Source organism: Centropristis striata, chromosome 15 (assembly GCF_030273125.1).
Source record: "Centropristis striata isolate RG_2023a ecotype Rhode Island chromosome 15, C.striata_1.0, whole genome shotgun sequence".
Lineage (NCBI taxonomy): Eukaryota > Metazoa > Chordata > Actinopteri > Perciformes > Serranidae > Centropristis > Centropristis striata.
In genome coordinates, this window is record NC_081531.1 from 26,104,600 (window position 1) to 26,129,644 (window position 25,045).

General features: G+C 37.7%; 1 protein-coding gene across 1 annotated transcript; it reads left to right on the top strand.

Annotated features, from left to right (window-relative positions):
- Nucleotides 1-1,925: 1,925 nt before the first annotated feature.
- On the top strand, nt 1,926-23,907 carry LOC131987222 (LIM domain kinase 1-like). Its single transcript, XM_059352406.1, has 15 exons — nt 1,926-2,042; nt 8,335-8,473; nt 12,476-12,585; nt 12,693-12,866; nt 15,372-15,477; nt 16,740-16,996; nt 18,025-18,214; nt 18,482-18,568; nt 18,657-18,788; nt 18,867-18,926; nt 19,012-19,077; nt 20,042-20,225; nt 20,990-21,045; nt 21,211-21,368; nt 23,083-23,907. The coding sequence occupies exons 1-15, from the start codon at nt 1,999-2,001 to the stop codon at nt 23,615-23,617; spliced, it is 2,298 nt and encodes a 765-aa protein (XP_059208389.1). The 5' UTR covers nt 1,926-1,998; the 3' UTR covers nt 23,618-23,907.
- The last annotated feature ends 1,138 nt before the right edge of the window (nt 23,908-25,045 follow it).

Genomic DNA, 25,045 nt, shown 5'->3' on the forward strand with positions numbered 1-25,045 from the left:
TGGGTAACTTAAATGCTGGAGGGGGCCACAATTTTTCATGGACACTACCACAGGGCCACATATAGGACCGCGCACTTAACCAGATTTGATGAAACTGCAATTTTAAATATGTTTATAGTGCAGTAACTTAACATATTTCATGCTCAAATGCATGTATAACAGTATGAATAGGAATAAAAAAGGTTTGAAGCAAATAAAAAATAACCACTTACTGTGATTTCTTTTTTTTATCAGTGTTAGAACAGCAGACCAACATTAATTGCAAGAAGTAATTGTGTGCATTTTTACACTGCACTTTTAAGATTTCATGCTCAAATGCATGTAGTTGTACTGAGGGCCACTTCAAGTGAGGGTGCGGGCCATATGCGGCCCCCGGGCCTCCAGTTGCCCATCCCTGATCTAGGTCTTTAGTTTATGGTTGTAAAGTTTCATGAGGCTGTGATTATCCTAGACGTCTCAGCAGCTCATTTTATACACTGAGCTCAAGTTTCACTCACTAACATCATCACATTCAGTCTCAGCTTTCCAGTCAGACCCGATTTATGCAGCTCACAGACTGGGAAACCTGATTTGTAAGTTTTTCCCTAGCTTAAACTTAGCCAGACTTTGGAGCATTATTTCACCCTTTCCCCTTAATAAAATGACATGACATGGTACCAACAACTAACATCTTATAGCTTAGATCTTATAGTTTCCCATGATGCCAATATCTTCACCGAAGCCTTAAAACCGAGTTCACTACAGCCTTTGAGAAAAAAATCAATTCAATTCAAACAACTTTATTTATCCCACAAGGGGCAATTCATTTTGAGCAGCAGGTTGTCGTGGTTCATACGGCCCACATGGCCCACAACAAATAGTCAGTACATAAATAGTCGACACAACACACATCAGACCTTTACTCCAGTAATCTTAGAGCAGGACTTCACAATACTAGTAAGGCTGTTTCAGTCTTTGACTGAAAGAAAATTAAACCAACAGATAAAGGAAAAACACATAAGGCTCTCAAAAAATGCTTGATAAAAACGAGTATAACAGGCCTGACAGAGAAAGAATTTAGTTTCTCTGTTGTCTTCTCTTTACTATAACATCTGTGTTCACATCAAATTTGAGATGGTCGTCAAAAAAAGGTCCCCAAGTATTTGTATGATGAAACAATTGCAACTTTTTTGTCAGCAGGAATTTCCTTCTTACGTCTGAAATCAATAATCAATTCTTTGGTTTTGGACAGAAAAAAGCTGGCCAACTAAAGAAGTCTTAGTCAACTAATATCAAAACAACCAATTGGTTGACAAATGGACTTGGAGCAGGTAGGCATAATCAAAAATCAATCAAATCAAAATTACTTTATTCATCCCTGAGGGGAAATTCAGTTAGTCTGGTAGAATCTCTTGAAGAATGAGAAGGAAAAAAAGGAAATCTAAACGTCATGAATAGTAACAATGTCTTCTAATTCAGAGCTGTTTCCTGTTTAACTGAAGTCTCCCTCTTTGTTTGTTGTGTGTGATGAATAGAGCTTTACTGAAGGACCGGGACAGTGCAGTAATTGGAGCGTTCATAAAGAGATTATGTCTCCGCTGATGGGAACAGAGCTCAGACAGACTCACCGAATCTCTCATACCGTGTCTGAGAAGGACACACACTCCTGTAAACACTCATGGAGCTCCACATGATGTGGGCTCTGCTGAGGAGTGTAACTGTATCCTGCAGAGGTCCACGTGCTGGACGTAACAGGAGGAGCAGAGCTTCTATACTGGGATGTGTTTCCCTGGGCGGCTGGTGTCAGTAGGTCAGGGCTTCTTCTCACACAGCTGCTCTGCACATTAGAGGGGAAACTCGTACACACAGGAAGCCTCATAGAGAGAGAGAGAGAGAGGGGGAAAAATAAAACAGACACGCCTGCTGCCGGTCACAGCAAATGACAAGTATCAGCTTGTGCAGCTAAAAAGCTCCTTTCTTAACTGATTGGATTGTTTTTTGGTGAACTGACGGGGCAGAATGTCACGACGGGACCAGAGGTTTCGGAGAGGAATGAAAGGACGGTAAGAGCAAAATAATTTGTGTCATGCGTTAGTGTGCAAGAGAAGGAAAAGAGCGAGAAAGGGTGAGCAAAAGTAAGAAAAGAGAATCTAAGGAAATGTGGTTCAACATCTGCGATACTTCCTCAAACACAACAACTGTGACAAACAGACCCAAGAGAAACCTATGTATCATGTTCTGTCTGCTTTCTCTTTCAATATGAGTATAAGTAGTTAATTAAATTAAATAAAAAGTTATAAGCCTTGCCAGGAATCCAAACAGCCCACAGACACTAAAGTTTTTGTTTGTTTTTGTGGATGCCTTCTTGTTTACTCCATCGACAACAACAACAACAACTTGGACAGGTCTTTATCAAAAGATGCATATACGTTAAGGCTCCCTGTAACATTCAACGCAACACATTGAGATTAAAAACAAGTGTTTCCGTTAAAAAATGACTGTTTTTTAAGGAAATCCAGCAGAGCGACACAGAGAGGAAACAGTGGCAGGAGAATACGTCATCGATCTTAACATTTGACCTGCGTTTGTGTCCTGACATCACAACGGGGTTGTTTTATGTGCTTCAGGTGCTGCTGGTGTGTTCAGTGTCTCTGAGCAGAGAGATTAAAGAGCAGCTGAAGATAAGATGCCATATAAAGGGAATACTTTCAGGTGGAGGAAGATATAAATGTGTGGCAGTAGGGAAACAGAGAGGATAAATGTTTAATTGAGTTTTATCACGACCAGATGTTTCTCTGGAATCGCAGCTGTGGAGCTGGGAGGCTCCACATCCGCTGCCAGGAGCACAATAACAAAAGGCAGACGGTCAAAAATAAACCTGCCGCTGCCTAATGGGTTTTATTACTTAATTATTTCCTCAGAAATGAGTGAGAGACGGGACTAATACATCTCTAAAGGGAGTTCCCAAAGTGCATCTTACTGTATCTGCAGCATCTTTTAGGACTACAGAGTACTGCCCTACCAAGTCTAACTGCAGTAACTACAGTTTTGGTTTGAGTTATAACTAAAAATGAACTCCTTGATGTATGCTTTATTGTGACAAAGTTTAAGTTTTCAATTATGCTTTATTTCAGACAAATAATTATCAACATAGTCTCAGAGGAATAGCCATGGACAGAGACAATGTTATATTTTAGTCTTAATATAATTTGATCTCACTTTTTTACTTCATCACTATCTAGATATTAATTTCCCTTTCAAATAAACTTATAGCCTAATTCCTATTATTTTTATGTTTAAGTAGTATATATATCCAAAGCAGACTGTGGTAAATGCAATTACTGCTTGGTTTTGAGTTGGATTTTGTGGTTTTTATATAATTATGAACCTGGTCTCACAGGAATCCGTGAAATAGCCACGGATTCGCTTAACTCAAAATCCGTGGAATAGCCATTCCATGGATATTTTTTCCTATTGGTTTGTTCCAAGTCATGTGACTTTTAAGGTCCCGGCAGTCAGAACAAAAAACATGGCGGACAGTTCTCTCATTTTTAGTGGAAAAATCAATATTTTGACTTAGTTTCTGCATAAAAATGGATTTTGATCACTTTTCTAGCGAGAAATATATGTTTTATTTTCTAAATATTCACTCAGTGAATGTACTTAATCACTTTGTATGTTGGAATAGCCACGGGATATGACTGTCATTAACTTGCATTGTAGCGAAATCCGTGTCAGTTTCACGGAAATTTGAGTGATTCCGTGGCTATTAAAATGTATAAATAAATATATAGCCTACATAAATAAGTAACAAATAATGCATGATTAATGTATGATTAACTAAATGAAAGTTGATAGAGCTGATAAATATAATTATTAAATTAAACAAATTATAATTAAATAGGACAAAAACATATATCATGAATTCATCTCTAAATGTTCCTTTCCTTTATTCTTCCTTATATCTATTTTTACTGTAAAATAGTCAATTTTTCATGTCAGAAAAACAGAAACCTGTTTTCAGCTTTGTGAGGGGGCACTTGTGGCGTCTTCTCTTCTTCTAAGAGCATGGTGGGAAAAAATGCTAAACGAATCTAGTTGTCGTCTTGTAAATAGTGACCCTGAAAGAATCACAGTCGGTCTAAAATCTCAGTGTGAGACTAGGTAAATATTTTCTGATGTATAGGTAGCATTACATAGATTATAATTATTATAAATATTATACTATTATAAAAATAAATGCGTTCTTAAAAGTTTAAATACGTTTGAATGAAATCTCTTCTGCTTTTGATCTGTTGACGTGACAGGCCTCGCATCAGGAACACTAAATAAAGAATTGTTACTTTTTAAATACTATATAAATGCCACCACAAACCTACGCCCAGGTGCAGGTGTAGGTGCAGTGGAGGCTTTCAAATCACAATGTTGGGCTCAGTGACGGACGATGGCATCCATCAGTCCAACCCTAACAGCAGATTTCATTAACTGTTTGCTGTAAAAACAAAAAAAGTTCTGGCAAACAACATAAGAAACATAAACACTTCTTTATCAACAGAACAGCTTCTCTAATTACTGCAAACAAATGCAGCTTTTTTTTATTTTTACATAAAATTCACCACAAATTCCCTGTACCTCGTTTTGTTCCCAAAAAAGGATCTGACAGCTCGGCTCAAGTACTTGAATAATATGCTGAAATCCTGCGTCTTCCACGTCTGCATATCATTAGCTATAAACCAATAAATATAAGCTCATCAATAAGGATTACCCACTTGCCCGGGCCAAGTAAAATGCCACGTCTGGCTTATAAATCCAGCAACTCACTTGCCCGATCAGATGGAAGTGTCTCTATGTTCCCCTCTTTGTATGAGACTGGGGAACATAGGACCAGTTTTCTCGCTTTTCCCAAAAAGGGTCCTATGTTCCCCTGTCTGTGACTTTTTCCATCATTACTGCCAAATTCCATGGCGAATAGGTCTATGTAGGCCTACGGGCTGTTTGACGGACATATGCAAATAACCTAACCGGACCTCTGTCAGAACTGTTTTTTCATATATTTACTTCTTTGCACGAACAACTAAGCACTTTATTAATATGGATATAATTATGTACTTGCATGTGTTTGAGTTTGAGTGTGTTTAGATGGTTAGTGTGTTTGGTTTTTTTACATGTATGTTTTTAAATATTTAATTTTTAAGGTATACTAGGCCTATAAAATAGGCTTGTTTTTATTTATTTATTGTGTGTTTTTTTAAAGAGTTTCTAGAGTCCAATTGTCGGTGACATCCAACGCTCCCTCAAAAAAACCCCCATCAACATCAAAAAACATCATAGAAACATTATATTGATCAGGAGGAAAATTATAAATTAAAAATCATACAAATAATGGAAAGCAATCAGAAAATAATATCCTGAGTATTACAATGACCTGATTGTGAAGCTTATCCACTTCTCACACCAAAAAAACAATACATGGTTGCTCATTTTATTTCTTTTTTATATCATCGGTTGCTATTTTATTGGTATATTTTAAACATATTTTTAATTATAAAAGGAGTGTTTTTGTCATATGAGGGAGTTTTACAAGATTTTAAGAAATAGCCTGAGCCAGAGCATGTGGCAAAACGGGCTTCCTGTTTTGCCACCCTTTCTCCCCTTAAAACCTAACCCTAACCCTAGAAAATGCTAAGCCTCGATGCAAGACAATATAATTAGGAGTGGGAATATACAAACATGAGTAATCCTAGATTTAAAAAGACAAAAAATCAACTGCATAGTAACCAGAAAGTAGCTGCTGTGAAAATGTAAGTTTTGGGCTGCTTGAGCTAAGGTGGACCATGTGACGGTAGGCCTGCTGGCCATGCTGAGAGTCTACCCTAAAGATTGATAGATTGCGTGGAGCATAGGACCCTTTTTCAGAAAAAGGGTCTTATGATCCCTGGTATGTATTGCTACAAGGGAACCTTTTTGGGAAAAACGGGGAACATAGGACCCGGGGAACATAGGGATCACCCCGATCAGACAAATGGTAAAAAGAATGACATTTTTTCCAGAGCTGATGATGGAAGTAACTCATCAGTCCTTTTAGTCGAATAAGACTATAACCAAAAACGCAAATATCATGCTTGTTACCACTTTAAGTTGTGTTTCGAGTTTTCATACTTTACCAATCACACAATTAACTATTTGAAAGTGAAAAGCTTTCATCGAGTGTCTCTTACATTGGAGGAAACACCCTGACTACTTCATTCTCAATAGAAAGGCAACCTTTTCATTCTCTATTGTAAGAACAGCGTGACATTTTCAGCAGAGGTTGGGAGAGAGGAAACATGGAGCTGAACTCTGTCCAGGAAGGCACCTCCCACTCCGGCTACAGTGTGGAACAGATAAGGAAGCAGCTTTTTGTTGTACAGACAGTGTTGGGAAGGGTACTTTTGCTGAAAACAGGCCCTTTATTATTCTAAATAATTTGGATTCTGGAATATCTTAAATTCATCTTGCAGAGCTCATTTGTCTGGGACTTTTATTTCCATGCCAAAAACACACTGACAGTGTCCTGGTTCTGCATCTTCTCTGCCATTGTCATGTGGCGACCAATTTGTTGCACATTAAATAAAAAGATCAGTAACACTTTAGATGAGGGAACACATATTCAACATCTTACTCATTACTACTCATCATCCAATCATTCAAGTCAAGTCAAGTCAAGTCTAGTTTATTTATGGAGCACATTTAAAAACAACCTGAGTTGACCAAAGTGCTGTACAGTTATTAAAATAGAATAAATCATACACAAATAGGTATAAATAAAAACAATGAAAACAATAAAATACTAAAAACAGTAAAACAATAAAATAAAATAGAATAAAATAGTAATAAAAACTCAATCCAAAACAGAGTTAGAGATAAAAAAAAAGACAAATAAAAGGGTAAAAAAATATTATTAAATTATTAAAAAATAAAAAGAAAGGAAAAAGAAAGTCAAGGATTCTTGCCTAGCTGGGACTGAATGCCAAGGAGAATAAATAGGTCATTAATCAATGTCAATCATTACTAATGTAATGATTGACATTACAATCTGCCAATCCTCATCCAATCACCCAAAAGGAGCCACCAGTCACGTCAAAGGTCTGGAGAAGGTGGCTATTTGCTGTTTCCATGGTTTCGTTCCCTGCTTTTGCCCGTGCCTCATTTACTCATATACTTGGAGCAAATAAAAAAACGTAAAAAAATTAGACAGAAAAATATTTGTGTACCTGCGTCTTGATTTGGGTCATCTTAAAACTGGGTAAGTTCTTCTTTGGCCTATACTACACCCTTTCACCATGAAAAGTGGGCCCTTTGTGTTGGCAAAAAAATCAACAAAGAAATTACTTGACAGAGGCAAGTAGTCCCTTCAAGTAATCTATTTTTGAAAGAAGTAGCTGCATTCAGAATACACACAAATTAAACTTTAACTATAATAAAATACATTTACTCTGGTTTTGTATGTAGGGCCACGGGGCACACTCCTCCAGATACACGTTTCACACACACACACACACACACACACACACACACACACACAGTTTGAAATCTCTGAAGAATCTCAACATAGTGTACACACACCGGCAGTAGCCCCCATGGCCCTTTCAGAATTTCCCCAGAGGAAATTTTCTAGTTTAAATATGTAATCCTGTTATTCCCTGTCTGTACATGGCATTATTCTCCTTTCAGTTTCAGCCACGATGCCACTGAAAGTTTCTTTGCAGATTTTTATGGAGTGAAAGTCAAAATGCTGAGCTTCATTTTAGGTGCTTTTTAAACTGTTGTAATAGCTTTCTTTTGCAATCTTTGACTGGGAGTGTCCATGGGAGGGCATGTGACTGAGCATGAGTAGTCTTTTGTAAGAAGCAGCATTAGTTTGTTATCCGGCTGAATGTGCTCTCTGTCACGATGACGATCTGCAGTTAAAGGTCTGTAATGCATCATTCTAACATCATCCTCCCCGCAGCAAAGGCTTCCTCCAGGCGTGAGCTGGACAGATAACAGCTTGGTATCCCAGCCTCATTTTTATGAGTAATAAAAGCATCACATGCAACACAAGCGGGGTCAAAAAGAGGAGAGGGGATGGGTGTCAGTGACACAGAAAACCACTGTGGGTTCAAAAAAAAGGCAACACATGAAGAGATTAACTTTATGGTCCGAGAGACCTGTGAGTGTTGCACCTGATCCCCTGTTCAATGATCCCACAGGTCAACTTTCCTCACTAGTGTCGTGTGTTCCACCAGTGATGAAGCTCACGTTACTCTGAAGTCTCTCTCGTCTTACATCCGCTCTAAATCTCCTTTTTCCCTGCTGTTTCCTACTCTTCTCTAGGTGTTGTGAGTGCGGCTGCATCCTGTCTCACTGGTACTATGAGAGAGAGGGTCAGCTCTACTGTAAGAAGCACTACTGGGCCCGTTATGGAGAGCACTGCCACGGCTGCAGAGAGACCATCGCAACAGGACTCATTATGGTAACATGATACTCATTGAAAATAGGACACAAATCTGTTCAAATGTGGCTTTTTACCACAAATTAAACCTTCAGTAACTGTCAATCTTTCAGAGACTATAGCAGGCTCTGTTTAATTCCACAGTGAAGATGAACTCCTGAACAAAATCTTAATACAGGGGGAAAAATTGGAAGTATTCACATTTCGCGTTGGTAAAACATAACCAGGTAGCAGCTGCTTCGAAATGCAAAAAGAATAAACACACAGTAACAAATTGCTGTATATTTACGGACAAAAGCACAACATTTTTTCCACATGCTCTCTATCACCGTAAGTTTCAATTTTTGGTCGGAGCAGACTTCATCAAGACTCCGGATCAGAGATGGCAGCCATATAAAGTCTATGAGAACCAATATGTCTTCCAAGCCACTTAGGAGGTCAATCTTGGTGTCAAAATTTTCTGGGTCAAGGAATCATTTAAAGCTATTGAGAATATTTGCTCAAAGAGATATGTTCATTCTCACCATGTATTTACGTAATTTCAAAGTTCCTAAGCGGTTGGACGTATATTGATATAGGTTATATACAGTGCATGTATTCAGAAAAATGGATAACAAGCATACATTTAATTGAACTTTATTAGCTTTACTCGTATTATTTGTTACATTTACAACTACAAAGACCTTTGCCATTCCATTGTGCCTTCTTGCATGAGCACTTTGCACCACAACCGATTGCACCTTTACAACCACACTTTTGGCTTTTGACGCAATTGGTAGAATGGTTCACACAGGAAGCCAGACCTGGCTGTCTTCATCCAGTCTCCTGTTTAGTCTTTTATTCTTCATGGTGTTGTTGTTTATTGCCTTCTTAAACCTATGGTGAAAATGTGGTGCTTTTGTCCGGCGTGTCCCCTTTATTTAGCTAAGCCGCCGGGCTTGAAGCTCCATTGATCCATTAAAGGAAAAAGCCTCCTCCACTGTGCTGCATAGAAAACACCTCCAGTGGGATCTCCTTGTCATGCCAGTAATGTTTGAAGCCATCTGGACCATCCAGGTTACAGTTTTTCTCTTCAGAGACCATTCAATGTCCCATCTTTGGTGCTCCCTTGCAAAGTGCAAACTGGCAAGTTTGTGGCATGAGAGGAGAAGTGGCCTTTGAAGACATTTTTTGTTCATTAAGCCCTCCTGTTGCAGATGGCGTCTTATGGTTATTGGGTAACAGTCAGCATCAGTTGGTGCCTTAATCTGGGTCGAGGATCGACCTGTGTCTTCACAGACAGTACGTAGATCCTCCGGCTCCGCACAGGTGAAATTCTTTTGGGTCTACCACTTACATTTTTTCCCCATAACCCTCAGGATCCTATAAGGAATTTAAACAACTGTCTTACTACATCCAACCTCAGCAGCGATGGCTTGCTTGTGCCACGTTCAAAGAATAAAAGTCTGGGGGTCATGACAGTATGAATGTCTGATAGACAATGACATGAAAGCCAGATTTTTGCACATATTTTGACTTTTTAGGGCTATGATCTAAAACTTTTGATCAGCTGATGAATAGCTTGTTTAAGTTTAAATGCAGTTTTCAATAAATTGCCTACTTTATTTTTTTATTTTTTGTCTCTTGGGCCTGTTTATTCTTTTTGCATTTCAAAGCTCTATTTACAACCTGGTTATGTTTTACCAACGCCAAATGCGAATACTTCCAATTTTTCCCCGGTCTTAAGATTTTGTTCAGGAGTGTATTAGTATCAGCCCATTGGTACAAAACATACCATGTATGACCTCTGACCTCAAGATATCTGAATGAAAATGTGTTCTATGTGTCCCCACGTGTCTTCTCTTTACAGACATGCCCGCTTTATGCGGATAACATGCAGTCAAATGTGTCGATTTATCTTATTGTATGTGAATATTTGTGCATCCTGGGGTCCCTAAACAGTCTGTGAGCTGCATAAATCTGGTATGACTGGAAAGCTGAGACTCTTGCAGATTCAATGAGCCCAATTTTATTCATTTGTAGAGCATTCAGAGGATGGATGGCTTTCCACCGTAAATTGACAATAAGGGGGTTTCTCAGAAAGGTTATAATAGTTTTGGATTTTTCATTAGTTTTAGTTTTAATTTCGTTGTGAATTTTTGTTTTCAAATTCAGTTAGTTTTAGTTAATTTTTAGAGTGAGTTTGTTAGTTGTAGTTTTTTGTAATGGGCTATGTGTTGGGTGCCAGATTCAGAGAGGTCATAATACATTTTGCCTTTATTTCCTTTGGTTTATCCATCTTATCCCCAATAAGGTTATTAACTCTTACAGTTCCAGGTGTTTTGAATTTTGGTTGGAGTGTAGACATCCCAGTCTCAGTAAACATATTTACCATGTGTTCCTGCATGTTCACTAACAGAATCCTCTTTCTAATAGAAACACTGGATTATGTATGAAAAAAGTTGACAAAGACGAAAACAAAAAGACATTTTCACTAAAATTTTAGTTAGTTTTGTAACCTCACAATACAGTTTCAGATATATATATATTTTTTTAAAAATGTTGTTTTTATTTTTATTTCAGTTAATGAAAATGTTTTTTCAATTCTAGTTTTTTGTTATTTCGTTAGTTTTCGTTAACTATAATAACCTTGTTTCTCAGCAGGCAACACAACACAAGTGCTCAACATACAATCGCACAAAATACACAAAGCTACTAAATGTCAAAATTTTCTGAAACCAAATCATAGCATGGATTTTTCTCTGCTGTTCCTTAAGGTCTTGGTGTTTGAATGAGGGATTCTGGAGGGGTTTTTGTCAATCATTATCAGTTTTGGAGTCGGAAAATGGTCAAGTTTAGCAGCAAATCTGTATAACAAATGGTATTTTGTTTTCGAATACTCCATCAATCTGAGATAGCGCATGAAAACTGAACCTGTGGAGGCACCAAACTTCACACTACACTGCAAAAAGGTGTGTCTAAAAACAAGATAGAAACACTAAATCTGAGGGAAATGATCTTGCTGCATGGACAGATAATTTCACTTGACAATATTTCTTAAATTAAGATTGTTAAATCTAGAAATAAGCATGTTGAACACTTAAAATAAGAAATAAACTCTTAAAACAAGATAAATTAAAGCTGCAAGCAGCGATGAACTGGCCCGAGCAGAGTGCACTGAGAATTATTTGTTTCTTACCAAGATAAAAAAAACTTTAGATTTAGAAGTGTGAGATAATTCATCTTGTTTTAAGAGTTAATTTCTTATTTTAAACATTCACCATGCTTATTTCTAGATTTAACAATCTTAATTTAAGAAATCTTGTCAAGGGAAATTATCTGTCCATGCAGCGAGATCATTTCCCTCAAATTTAGTGTTTTTATCTGGTTTTTAAACACACCTTTTTTGCAGTGCAGAATAGGAAAAACTCATTTCCTGACCAGTTCTTCCCAACTATAGTGTCGCTGACTAACATTTCATTACAGTAAGTCACAACATGGGGATCAAAGACAAAACAAACAGTCCGAAGGCCACCCCAGCAGATAATCCTCCTGACTGTTTTTCTGCTTACTTGCTCCAAAACATTTTGAACTCAACCAGTCACAATGATTTTTTGGTTTGTGAGCTAGTTTTAAAAACTGCTGCTTTATTGATCATTCAAACCATTTGTTCCAACTGAGAAGTGATGGCATACACAAATATCAAGCATGTACATTATGTAATAGTCACAGACAGGATTATGGCAGTAATTACTCCTGGATCAAATTTTCCAAACAGAAATCTGAACATGCTGCGCTGCTATTCATACATTCTGAGCCTTCCTGTCTCTTGGTTTCCTCCTGGTATGAAAGTAAATGCTTTTTGTCTTTCAACACTGAAACCAGAGGATATCCTCTGAAAACATCCTGGAAGCCTTGATACAGGAATGCACAAAAAGAACTTGTATAATGGCCCCAAAAGTCTGATCCCACCAAACATCATCTTGTAAAAATAAAAAAAACAACAACATTGTGTCCTCTGCTTCTGGTTCCCTGTATAAACAGGTGGCCGGAGAGCAGAAGTACCACCCCGAGTGCTTCACTTGTATGAGCTGTGATATGTTCATCGGAGATGGAGACACCTACATGCTCGTCGAACGCACAAAACTCTACTGGTGAGTTTAAAACCGAAGCTAAATTAAACAAGATCTTTGCAATTTGGTCACAAATATAACAAATGTCTGATTCCTTTATTCTATCTCTTTACTTGTCTGTTCTGCAGCGGTCACTGCTTCTGTCAGGGTGTAGAATCAGATGTGACGGCACCTTCTCCACTCACTAAGAGTCCCCACATGGTGGCGCTGGTGTCTCTCCCTCCCCACGCAGGAGGCAGACGAGGCCTGACGGTAGACACGGACCTCAGCCAAGAGAAAGGTCCTCTGGTCACCGTGACAGGGTGAGGCTCTGCATCTAAGGCCTAACGCAAATATTTCCATGCGGTTTGGCCTCTCATTTACACGAAAACCATTATTTCTAAAAACTCCGGCCAAAGTGGAGAATTTGGAAAACTCTGGTTATGTGTTGTCGTCAACTGGGAGAAACAGGTTTTATGTTCTCACGCTCATTCTATGTAGTTGTTTTGAAAGGAACAGGAAGTCGCGTGTGTTATTCATTGTTGTTGATTCTGAGGATTCTGATTGGCTTGCATGGCTTTATCCTTCTCCCTACACTGCCGCCCATAGGTTTGGCATAGTTATAATGGCGCTCGGCGGCGTATTTATGCGAGCTGATGTAAATAAAACAAAATTTGAAAACGGGGGGGTATTCGTTTCTCTAAAAACCCTGCTATGTATAAACGTGGCCTAAGACATGAACAAGAGTCGATTTTGCATTTAGATGGAGCTCAACCATAGACTGTATATAAATAATGGACGTAGTCACCGTGACGTCACCCATTGGTTTGTGGACTGCCCGTTGGAAGCCTCGAGTTCAGCGTTACACTCGTCGCCATCTTGCGTCGCCATCATGTTTCCGATACGCGGAGCAGACCATAATTGGACTGTGGCGGAGCGCGAGGGATCTGACGACACTGACTACACGCATCTCTACACCGGCAACCCGACTGAGAGAAGCCGCTGCTAATTCATGTTAGCATTAACTGGAGCATTAACTGGGATGTTAGTTTTGGCTAGCAAAAAAACAAAAACAAAATGTATCTTTCTTACCTCAGAAAACTGAGCAGCGACTCCTTGGAGTGTCTGTTAGTCCAACCAAACACTGAACAAGACATTTTACTGAACAAAACATTCAAATAAACTGTCATTAAGTGAAAATATAGTGTGAAAGGGTCAAAGTTATGAGACCAAACCGCTAAACGTCCTCTTTTCTATCTATATAACGTTATATATAACTTTATTGACACGTTGCCGTGGATACGCTCTGCTTCTCTCCTGGTGACGGCTCGCCTTGTCAGTGACCTGTCAATCAAAGCTAGAAACGCCCCAAATCATACGATTCTTTATCTTCTATTTTCTTCTAAATGGGGCCATTATTAGAACTATTGACATCAAATTGTCTTGAAGAAGATTTTTTACTAGTGATTGAGACCATAATGTTGTCCCTGAAAAAATTTTCTGAGGTAATAAATCAAGTTAGAAGTTTTCAAATTTAGCACTGAAATGAATGGGCAGATTTCTTTTGCAGCCAAACTTAGCACCCCCTACTGGAATTTTCGGTGAATTGCAGGCTTTATGCACTTCCTGGTGGCTTCCATGCTTAGGCACGGAGATTGCCGCCTGAGCTCAACTCTATCCTGGAAACCAGTCTGATCTGCCAAGCTCATGTTGTAGATTGCAGATGTGTCTGGAAACTAATTTCTAAAAGACCAGGGCCTGAGTTGTCCATGCACAACGGTTCTATCTCATATAAGACGTGTTTGACGGGATGACTAACAAAACTCAGATCAAACTAGACATCGCTGATGAAATATGAGTCAAGTTTTTGTGACTGCGTTGTTTATTTCTCACCTCAAATGTTTTCAGAAACACATTTTACACTTAAAAAAAATGCCTGTTATTTTTACGGTAAAAAAAACAGCAGCTGTGGTTGCCAGAACTTTCCCGTAACAAATACAGTAGAACTTTTTTTAATATTAAGATAAAAAGATATTGGCACTGATTTCACGATTGCCATTTTAATCCATTTTTACTGTATAAATAAAAAGTTTTTCCATGAAAAAAACACTTTTTTGCCATATAATTGACAAGAAAATACTTATTATTCATGCCGTATAAATTAAAGATTTTACCATTAAGTAAAAAGTATATTTTTGTTATGGTGTATGGTGAGATATGGTGTTAAGTACATTTAACAGTGAGAAAAAGTATTTTTTTACAAAAGATAAATGCAAAAATTACAGTGATGACGTATATACATTACATTAAATACATATTGCAGTGTATTTTACAGTAATGTATTTTTTTTTTTTAAACTGTAAAAAATAGTGTTTTGGCTGATATATACATTTACGGTGTTTCATTGTTACTGAAACTGAATTAACCCATTTATCATTTTACGGTCTTTTTCTGTCATGGTTTAGCAGTTTTTTACCGTAAAATCTACAGACATGTTTTACAGTGTAGTGACTGAGAAGCTGTAATTTGACCTGACTGCCAAATGTCATCTGCATTAAAAATAGACCAAACATTGAGCCAAGTTCCCATCATTTTGCACTACATCACTCACTTTGTTTCTCTGATTGGTTGTAGGTAAATTCTGAGGCATTTCGGTCAGTACATGATGATAACACCTGTTGGAAATCAAGAATGAACTGCAAATTACTTTGATGAAGACAGGCTATCTCAACTCCAACTTTGCCTAAAAACTGATCCAGAAACCCGGCTTCTTTCCTGTCTCACTCCACTTTTCCTGCATCCATTCACTCATTGTCTTCCTCCCCCAGGTTGGACTCAGCTGCCCTCAGCTCTGACCTGCTGTCCTCTGTCCACACTGGTGACCTAATACTGGAGGTCAACGGCATCCCTGTACAAAATATTTCCCCAGAGGAGGTAGGCCTCAGACCACCCGCCAAATCACCCATAGGAAAAATGAGTTGCTCATGTGTTGCTTAACCCTTTATCAGGCAAAGAACTATATTTGGTAACTTCAGGTAATATTTTGAGAAAAAAAGTAGCAAATTTACTAGATTAAAGTGGCAAATCTACAAGAAAAAAAGTTGCACATTTAAGAGATTTAAAGTGGCAAATCTGCACGAAAAAAGTAGCAGATTTACGAGAAAAAAGTGGGAAAAAAGCTAAAGCTTCACCACTTTAACCCTTAATAGGGCACTCATTGAAATACTTTCAATTTCCAAATTTCAACCCAGAATATTGGAGGATATTACATACTGCCAGAATGTGTTAAAAAAAAAAACATACGAAAATATTTTTTTGAGAAAAAAGTTTACGAGATTAAAGTGGCAAATCTAAGAGAAAAAAATGTGCAGATTTATGAGGTCTAGAGCAGGGATGGGCAACTGGAGGCCCTGGACGCACCCTCACTTGAAGTGGCCCTCAGAACAACTACATGCATTTGAGCATCAAATCTTAAAAGTGCAGTGAAAAATGCACAAAATTACTTCTTACAATTAATGTTGGACTGCTGTTCTTGCACTGAAAAAATAGAAATCACAGTAAGTGTTGTTTTGTTTTTGCTTCAAACTTTTTGTATTCCTATTTATACTGTTATACATGCATTTGAGCATGAAATATGTGAAGTTACTGCACTGTAAACATATTTAAAATTGCATTTTCATCATATCTGGTTAAGTGCACGGTCCTATATGTGGCCCTGTGGCAGTGTCCATGAAAAATTGTGGCCCCTCCAGCATTTAAGTTGCCCATCCCTGGTCTAGATTATGTGGTTCTAAGCTTTTCCTTCATCCTCCACACCACCTATTCCTCTTTTTTAAACTCATTTAACGCTATCACAATTACTATGCCTTTAAAAGACACTTTGGACACTCAGCTGCCATGACATTTTCAAAATTTATGCTATTAATTAACGTTAATTAGCTGCTGATCATCACTCAGACAGGACGGCACAATAGCTAATTAATATGCACAACTGACTGGACAGGGGTAGGAATAACTTTAAGTTACTCTAGATCACCTCCAGTTTTCTAATCTGTAAACCTGACGGAAAGCGTTCAGATTGTCCAAAAAAGTCTGGTGGAGGTAATGAAAAGTAGTGGAACTAATGATGACTTAATAGGCAAGACAGAAAAATGTTTTAACGCACTCAAATATCAGTCCGGTCTCTTTTCTTCTAGATAACTTGTGTGATCCAGGACACAAGCAGACCGCTGCAGCTGACCATCGAACACAACCCGCAGTCTCCTGATGACCGCCTTCACTCAGACAAGGACGACATCAGCTGTTCTGAGCCCTGTGTCCACGAGAAACTTTCTTCAACCCACAAACTCCCGAGTCTGGAGGAAGAGCCGAGTCCAGGGCAGGAGACGGATGGACCAATCAGGATGAGCCCCTCGCCACCAGGAACCACAGGAATGAGATCCAGACACATCCTGTAAGTGTCGACTCATGGCTTACTTTGAGTCATTACACTGCAAAAAGATAAAAACACTAAATCTGAGGGAAATGATCTTGCTGCATGGACAGATAATTTCACTTGACAAGATTTCTTAAATTAAGATTATTAAATCTAGAAATAAGGATATTGAACACTTAAAATTAAATAAAGCTGCAAGCAGCGATGAACTGGCCCGAGCAGAGTGACCTGACAATTATTTGTTTCTTACCAAGATAAAAACACTTTAGATTTAGAACTGTTAGATAATTTATCTTGTTTTAAGAGTTCATTTCTTATTTTAAGTGTTCAACATGCTTATTTCTAGATTTAACAATCTTAATTTAACCCTTTGGAGTCTTGGGCTATTTTGTCGGTTTTTAAATACTTTTCATTCTGCCATTTAAAACGTGTTTACTGTGCTAGTGCATGTTTGTATCACTATTTTCAGCACCTCATCTATTTGATCTGATTAATATTTTTTCACTTTGACTTACTGGATCAACATTTTGAACCCACGATACAGAAAAAACCCCAACCCAAAACATAAAACTGGAGTTTAAAAAATAGTTTTACTTTACTTACAAAACCTAATCATGCTCAATAAGATTTTTAAATGTTGCAGATGTGAATATATATATATATATATATATATATATATACATACATACATTTATATATATAATGAGGATCTAGTTCTATAGTTCATACTGATTATATTAGGCCTTATCATCTGCTTTACTTGGCCTATCATCAGTGTCAGAGTTTGAAGCCAGAACTTTGAAGCCAGAATTTTAGAGGGAACTCTATGTCGAAGTTTCTTTGTTATTATGCCATGACATAATGAAGAAGTAATGTCAGTGCTTTTGTGGACTCCAAAAGGTTAATAAATCTTGTCAAGTGAAATTATCTGTCCATGCAGCAAGATCATTTCCCTCATATTTCGTGTTTTTATCTTGTTTTTAAACACACCTTTTTCGCAGTGTACTCCTCTTTCTCCCTGTCTGAGTCTTTCTTTTCTGTCTCAGGCGCAGCTGTAGTATAGATAAGTGTCGTCTGTCCACGGGAGCTCTGTCAGTTTTGTCTCAAAGGAGAGACATGGTTCGCTCAGAGTCTCTTCGTGTGGATCCAGGAGATCGGACCCATCGCATCTTCAGACCGTCAGACCTCATTCATGGAGAAGTGCTCGGCAAGGGCTTTTTTGGTCAGGCTGTCAAGGTACCACATTTACTTTCAGGATAATGAGTGATTTCTCAAACCAAGTGGTCAGTAGTGTTGGGACAACAAAGCTTTATGAAGCATTTGCTTTATTTTTTGACCCCAATAGATGGCGGTCCTGACTTAAAATAAAGGCTTCAGTAATGATAATTGAGTGTGTTTTCAGCCCTTTTTTAAACAAAGAGCGCCACGAAGCTTTGTTGTCCCAACACTAGTGGTCAGTTCTTTCTAGGACTGACTTTAATGGATGAACCTCTTGCTGTGAAGGTAACCCATCAGGAGACAGGCGAGGTGATGGTGATGAAAGAGTTGATACGGTTCGATGAAGAGACACACAAAACTTTCTTAAAGGAGGTAAGTGGTAGCCAGAGCAGGACGTTAACCTCACACAGCACAATCTAATAAACGTTTAATTTACCACATTACCTTTAAATTTGTGCAGGTTAAGGTGATGCGCTGTCTGGACCATCCCAACGTCCTGAAGTTCATTGGACTGTTTTATAAAGACAAAAGAATAAACTTTGTCTCTGAATACATCCAGGGAGGAACTCTACGAGAGACCATCACAAAAATGGTAAGCTTAAGATACGTTTTTTTTTAATTCCTCTGTGAGGACAGACGCAGCAAGGTGATCACTCTTTTGTTGTTGCAGGAAAAGGACTTCCCCTGGAATATAAGAGTGGGCTATGCCAAAGATATTGCAGCTGGAATGGTGAGTATTTTAATGTTAATATCTCAAATCATACTATAATCTAGCACCAACTTTCCCTAATGTATGTAAAATCTCGCCGTCATAGGCCTATCTACACTCCATGAACGTCATCCACCGAGATCTGAACTCACACAACTGCCTGGTCAGAGAGGTAAACACACACACCATCACACATCAGCAAACATCATATATATTCATTGTAGGATACACAAACACATCAGAAATGACAATTTCCCCAACGTGCTGCAATGTTGCATCTATATTTTGATTAGTCGCTGCAAGTCTTTCAAATCTTTAATTGGATCTTTTTAAAGTAGAACTGCACCCACAAGTCTGTGTAAACCTGCATGTTTAAGTAGTTTTAAAATTACTCTGCAAGCATAAATATACCTGGGCGGCCACTCAAGTATATTGTATGTGTATTTTTCAGAATATATTATAATGGCAAAAAAACAGATTGGTTTCGCTTGTACTGGACTGGACCAAAGTTAAATATAGTTAACGAAAACTAATGAAATAACAAAAACTAGAATTGAAAAACAAATTTAATGAACTGAAATAAAAATAAAAACCACAGTTTAAAAAAAAAAAGATAACTAACTGAAACTGTATTGTGTGGTTACAAAACTAACTAAAATTATAGTGAAAACGTCCTTCGTTTTCTTTGTCAACTTTTTTCATACATAAACCTTTTTGGTTGATATGAAATCTATCTATTTTATGACTTAATATACTGATTGGGGCTAACTAACACTAAAACTAATAAAAACCAAACTAAAACTAAGCATTTTTAAAAAGATAAAAACTAATTAAAACCAGCAAACTCACTCTAAAAACTAATTAAAACTAACTGAATTTGAAAACAAAAATTCACAATGAAATTAAGACTAAAACTAATGAAAAATCCAAAACTATTATAACCTTGGTCTGGACCAGCAAAATCAGAAATCAGACAACCTCTATTTCAAGGCTGCCAAAAAAGCCATTAGGGTTACTGAAAAATGAGATCTGTACTCTGAGAAACAAAAATTCTACATACTATTACACTGCACTTCAACAAAAAACAGATCAACATAACCAAAACGTTCAACATTTCTCTCTCTGTCCTGGTTTAGAACCAGTCTGTGGTGGTGGCAGATTTTGGACTTGCCCGGCTGGTCATGGAGGAGAGAAATAAGAACGGGACTTCCTCTCTCGAGAGGCCAAAAGGGACGCTGTCAGAGCTCCGCAGGCCTGACCGGAGGAAGCGCTACACTGTGGTGGGAAACCCCTACTGGATGGCTCCGGAGATGATTCATGGTGAGTGCAGATTTGACTGTGAAGATTGTTTGAGGTTGAAAAATATAAAAATGGCATTAGTATAATATTTCTGATTCTAAGTAAAGAACTTCGGGAGTCATGTTCATGTTCAAGCTACGATCATGACATTTTGCATTTTAAATCAACTTTAGAATGCTGTGCAGCTTTTCTATGTCTATTTATTCTGTTAAACCTGATATTTTGCAGTACCAGTTAATAAATGGGCTACACTTATATTATTAGTAAGACAAAATTTGTAGAATTAGACTCAGTGGTGGCTGCATAGTAGTGTTGGGACAACGAAGCTTCGTGAAGCATTTGCTTTTTTTTTTACGGAGCCCAAGAGATGCATTTTTTTTAAGCCAGGACCGCCATCTAGTGGGGTCAAAAAATAAAGCAAATGCTTCACAAAGCTTCATTGTCCCAACACTACTGCATAGGATTGTTTCGATCTGGTGTGATCCAAACAATTTCCAAAACTTGTGTAACTTGCGTTGTAAAATCCAAAACTGATTGTCATCACACTAAACTTCCAAAACACTTCTAATTAAAATGTTCAAATTTATTTTGTTGCCACTACTGTCGTAGCATTGAGATGGGCTATTAATGTCTTATATACATGCTATTTTCTCATAATGTGAGAAAATAGCATGCTTTCTGGTAATCCACTAAATAAATAATCTATATATGGAATAACCACATGGTAAAGTCTATTTCTGTAAAACATGATCCATATTTTCTTATTTCACTTCTGTACCTCCCAGGGAAAAGCTACGATGAGCGGGTGGACGTCTTCTCCTTTGGTATCATGATTTGTGAGGTAAGAACATCTGGGCAGAGTAAAATACAAAAAATGTAGAATTCAAAAAATGCGTTGACTTAAAAGGCAACAAACCTATATTCCCAACACTTTTTCATTAATCCAAGATATAAAATCAAACTGATATATTTTAAAATATGCATCTATCTCTGTTTCTCACTTCAGATAATAGGTAGAGTGAACGCTGACCCCGACTACCTTCCCCGCTCCAATAACTTTGGATTAGACGTAGCTGGTTTCCTGCAACAGTATCACCCTCCACACTGCCCCGCGCCCTTCTTACCGCTCGCTGTCCTCTGCTGTGACATGGACTCTGATAACCGGTATGGCTGCACAAAAATAACACAGCTGTCCACATTTATATAAAGAAAAGTATGAGCTATATGATGGTTCATACATGAAACCTTGTCAATTATAAAGGCTCTACTTAATCGGGCTGTTTCCACTACCGGGCAATACCTGGAATGAGACGGGTCTCACTTGCTGAAACGCCCCTAATTCGAATACGAGCAGTCCGGAGCCGGCTTTTGACGGGACTTTTTTCGTCTCTGTCGAAGAGCAGGGTCTTTTTTCTCCCCTGAAAACAGCCTGGTTACTGATTGGATAGATCGCTAAGCAGGATGTGATGTAGTACTCGACTCCACAACACGCCATTTGTAAAAGCCAGCGAAGCAGTGTTGCCAACTTAGCGACTTTGTTGCTATAATTAGCAACTTTTTGGCTCTTCGTTAAGAAGAGTAAGAACAAGTTGAAGCGGCACAGTCCTCCTGCAGCAGTCTCTCCCAGCTGCAGTCACAGAGCCGGCTAACAGGTAGCTCTGTAGCAGTACAGTGTGTATGTGCTGCTGCTGCAGGAGGTGTTCACTTAGCGATCTCTGTTTGTTTACAACAAGCACCAGACACTCTGTGCACAGTTTGCAATGCCGGTTAATTCACAATCACTATGTTTATGATCAGCGGAGAAGCTCTGCTTTATTAGCCATGCTGCTTTGTTTATGATCAGCTGCTAAATTTGTGCACAGTTATTAGCGTTGTTAACGTTGTGACAGGGAACTACTAGTTTAGTCAACATAACAAAGTGGTTAATGATAGGGAGAAAAACAGCTTTGAAAAAGATTTGGGTTAACCCCTTTGCCTTCCCAAGGTCAGAACTTTTTGCCAACTTTTTTCTTTCAGATCCTGTTGTGGACTTAATTTTTAAGGCTACAGATATAGGTACAGAGAAGGTTTTGGTATGATGTGAAACTAGAGGACCTAAGGAATCCTTGGTGTCTTGATGTGGGAGTTTGGAGGGATTTTTGACAAATTTTATTGATTCTCAACTAAAAAAGCGGCAAATGTGTGTAACAAATGGCATCAACCCAGAAATTCCTGCAACAACTTATGGGACATAACAATGTAATTATAGTTAACAAAAACTATCAAAATAAAGAAAACTAGGATTGAAAAAACATTTTTCTTAACTGAAATAAAAATAAAAACAAGAGTTTTAAAAAAAACGATAACTAACTGAAACTGTATTTTGTGGTAACAAAACTAACTAAAACTAACTAAAATTATAGTGAAAATGTCCTTCGTTTTCATCTTTGTCAACTTTTTTCATACGCAAACCTTTTGGTTGATATGAAATCAATTACATCTATCTGGTTTTATGACTTAATAAACGTATTGGGGCTGAGATGGATAATAAAAGGAAATAAAGGCAACATTTATTGTGACCTTATTGAATCTGGCATACAACAAATACCCCATTACAAAAAAACTAAAACTAATAAAAAACTAAGCATTTTCCCAAAAATAAAAACAAATTAAAACTAGCAAACTCACTCTAAATACTACTTAAAACTAACTGAATTTTTAAAACAAAAATTAACTAAATTAAAAATAAAACCAATGAAAAATCCAAAACTATTATAACCTTGGGACATAAATGAGAATGGGAATTATCTTTAAAATAAGGCAGAACTTAAAGGGGTTAATATGTGCACCAGAAAACATAAGACCCTAGAAACTCTCATCACTATATTTTGTCTTTCAGGCCTTCCTTCTCAAAGCTGGAGGAGTGGCTGGAGAACCTGCTGATGCACCTGGACATCGGTCTGCATCTACTCTCGGAGTTAGAGCAGCTCCGCAGAGCCTTCTGGCAGAACCACCACCAGCAAAACCACTCTCACAACCAGGACAAGACCCCTGATTCTCACCAACAAACACGCCGCTCACGGCTACAGAGACAGAGCCACGACCCCCAGACACATTCAGACGATGCAAATAACCACATAGAGCCTCATCAGCTCACCCAGAACCAGAACCAAAGCAGCTCACCGGACAGCCCTGACATGAGGAGCGAGCTCGATCACTCACAAGACACGAGCGAGACGCGCTGCAGGTCTATGAGCACGGACTCGGGTGAGACCGGGTCTGAAACCAACGACCCCTCAGGACAACAGGAAGCTCTGGACGAGCCCTCACCACGGCTGCAGGTGAAAAACTCTCTGCTGGGCCGGTCTAACAGGTCCAGGAGGACATGCAGAGCGCTGTGGGACAGATCTACAGAGGACAGCTCTTTCCTCTGACAATGCAGAGTTTTAAGGGATAAAACACTTAAAAAAGGCACCTTTTCAAACAACTGGGAAAAAAGAGAAAGAGTCATAAAGCTGTAAGTGGAGGACTGATGCATGGAGAACCTGCAACGGCATAAAAATTTGGATAAATATTGAATACTATGCACAAAAAAGTTATGATTTGTATTGATGACTTCCTAGAAAATTATATTTTCCTCTGTGAAGAGCCCCACCCAACATTTTTGCAAAGGATTCTTTAAATTCTACAAAGGTTGTCAGAGCTACATTATGAAGGACGGAAAATGACAAGTAGAAATAAAAAATAAATATATTTCTAAATAAATATGTGGAAATGTAAAAATACATGTGGAAATAAATAAATTAAAATGTATAAATTAAAAAATAAACACATTTATAAATAAATCATTACATGTGGAAATGTAAAATAAATAAATGAAAGTGTAGAGATAAAAGAACAAATAAATATTAAAATAAATGTAAAAATTCAGGATTTACATTTTTTTCATCCATTTATTAATACATTTTTACTCATTCATCATTTTTCGTCCTTCATACTACATAGCGCAGACACCATTTCTAAAAGTCAATCATATCTTTCTCATTTCTGTGCTTCATGTCTCTTTACTTATCATCAGAAAACATCTATGAAAATATTAATAAGTATATCTGTATTAAGCTAAAATGTGCCGGCCAATTCATTCATCAGTTGGGCTCCAGTGAGTGTCAACTCTGTCCACAAGCTGTGAAACACACGACACTTTATAAGCTACAATGCATGGGTCAATTATTTATCAGAATGTCTTTTCTGCTCAAATGTTTTACAGTTCATCTATTGTACTGAACTGTGAACATATAAGTGCAACTGTAACTTAATAAAGAAAATTTCCATTTACTTTATTACTTTATAATTCTACTACATTTCAAAAGGATATATCGGTACTTAAAGGCTATCCGCTTTACTCCATTACATTTATTTGTCACATCAAGTTTCTAGTTACTTTTATATTAAAGAAAGTGAAAAGTCCTGTAAGTTTGTGAGAAGATACCTGAGGTCCTCTAGAATGAACCTGAAGTGGAATTACTGACTGGAAACAGACAGTTTAATTTTAATCAATTTTTAATATAATGTAATATTTTACTGTCTGTATCCAAAGTTGTTTATCAAAAATTGACAGTGAACAGTTCTGTGAATATCATCCAATTAATCTTATTTCATTATTTATCTGGAGCCTGGTTGTGTAACACTTTATTCTGAAAACTGAAAACCACACGTCGACACAACAAATACATTTTCTGCATTTTCTTTTCATTTTCTCATGTGGTGTGTTGATGTAAATTTAATACTTCATCTCCTCTCTGCTGGTAAGAGTTTTATACTGAAAAAAAGGTGATAAAGACTGACAGTAAAGTGTTTATCCT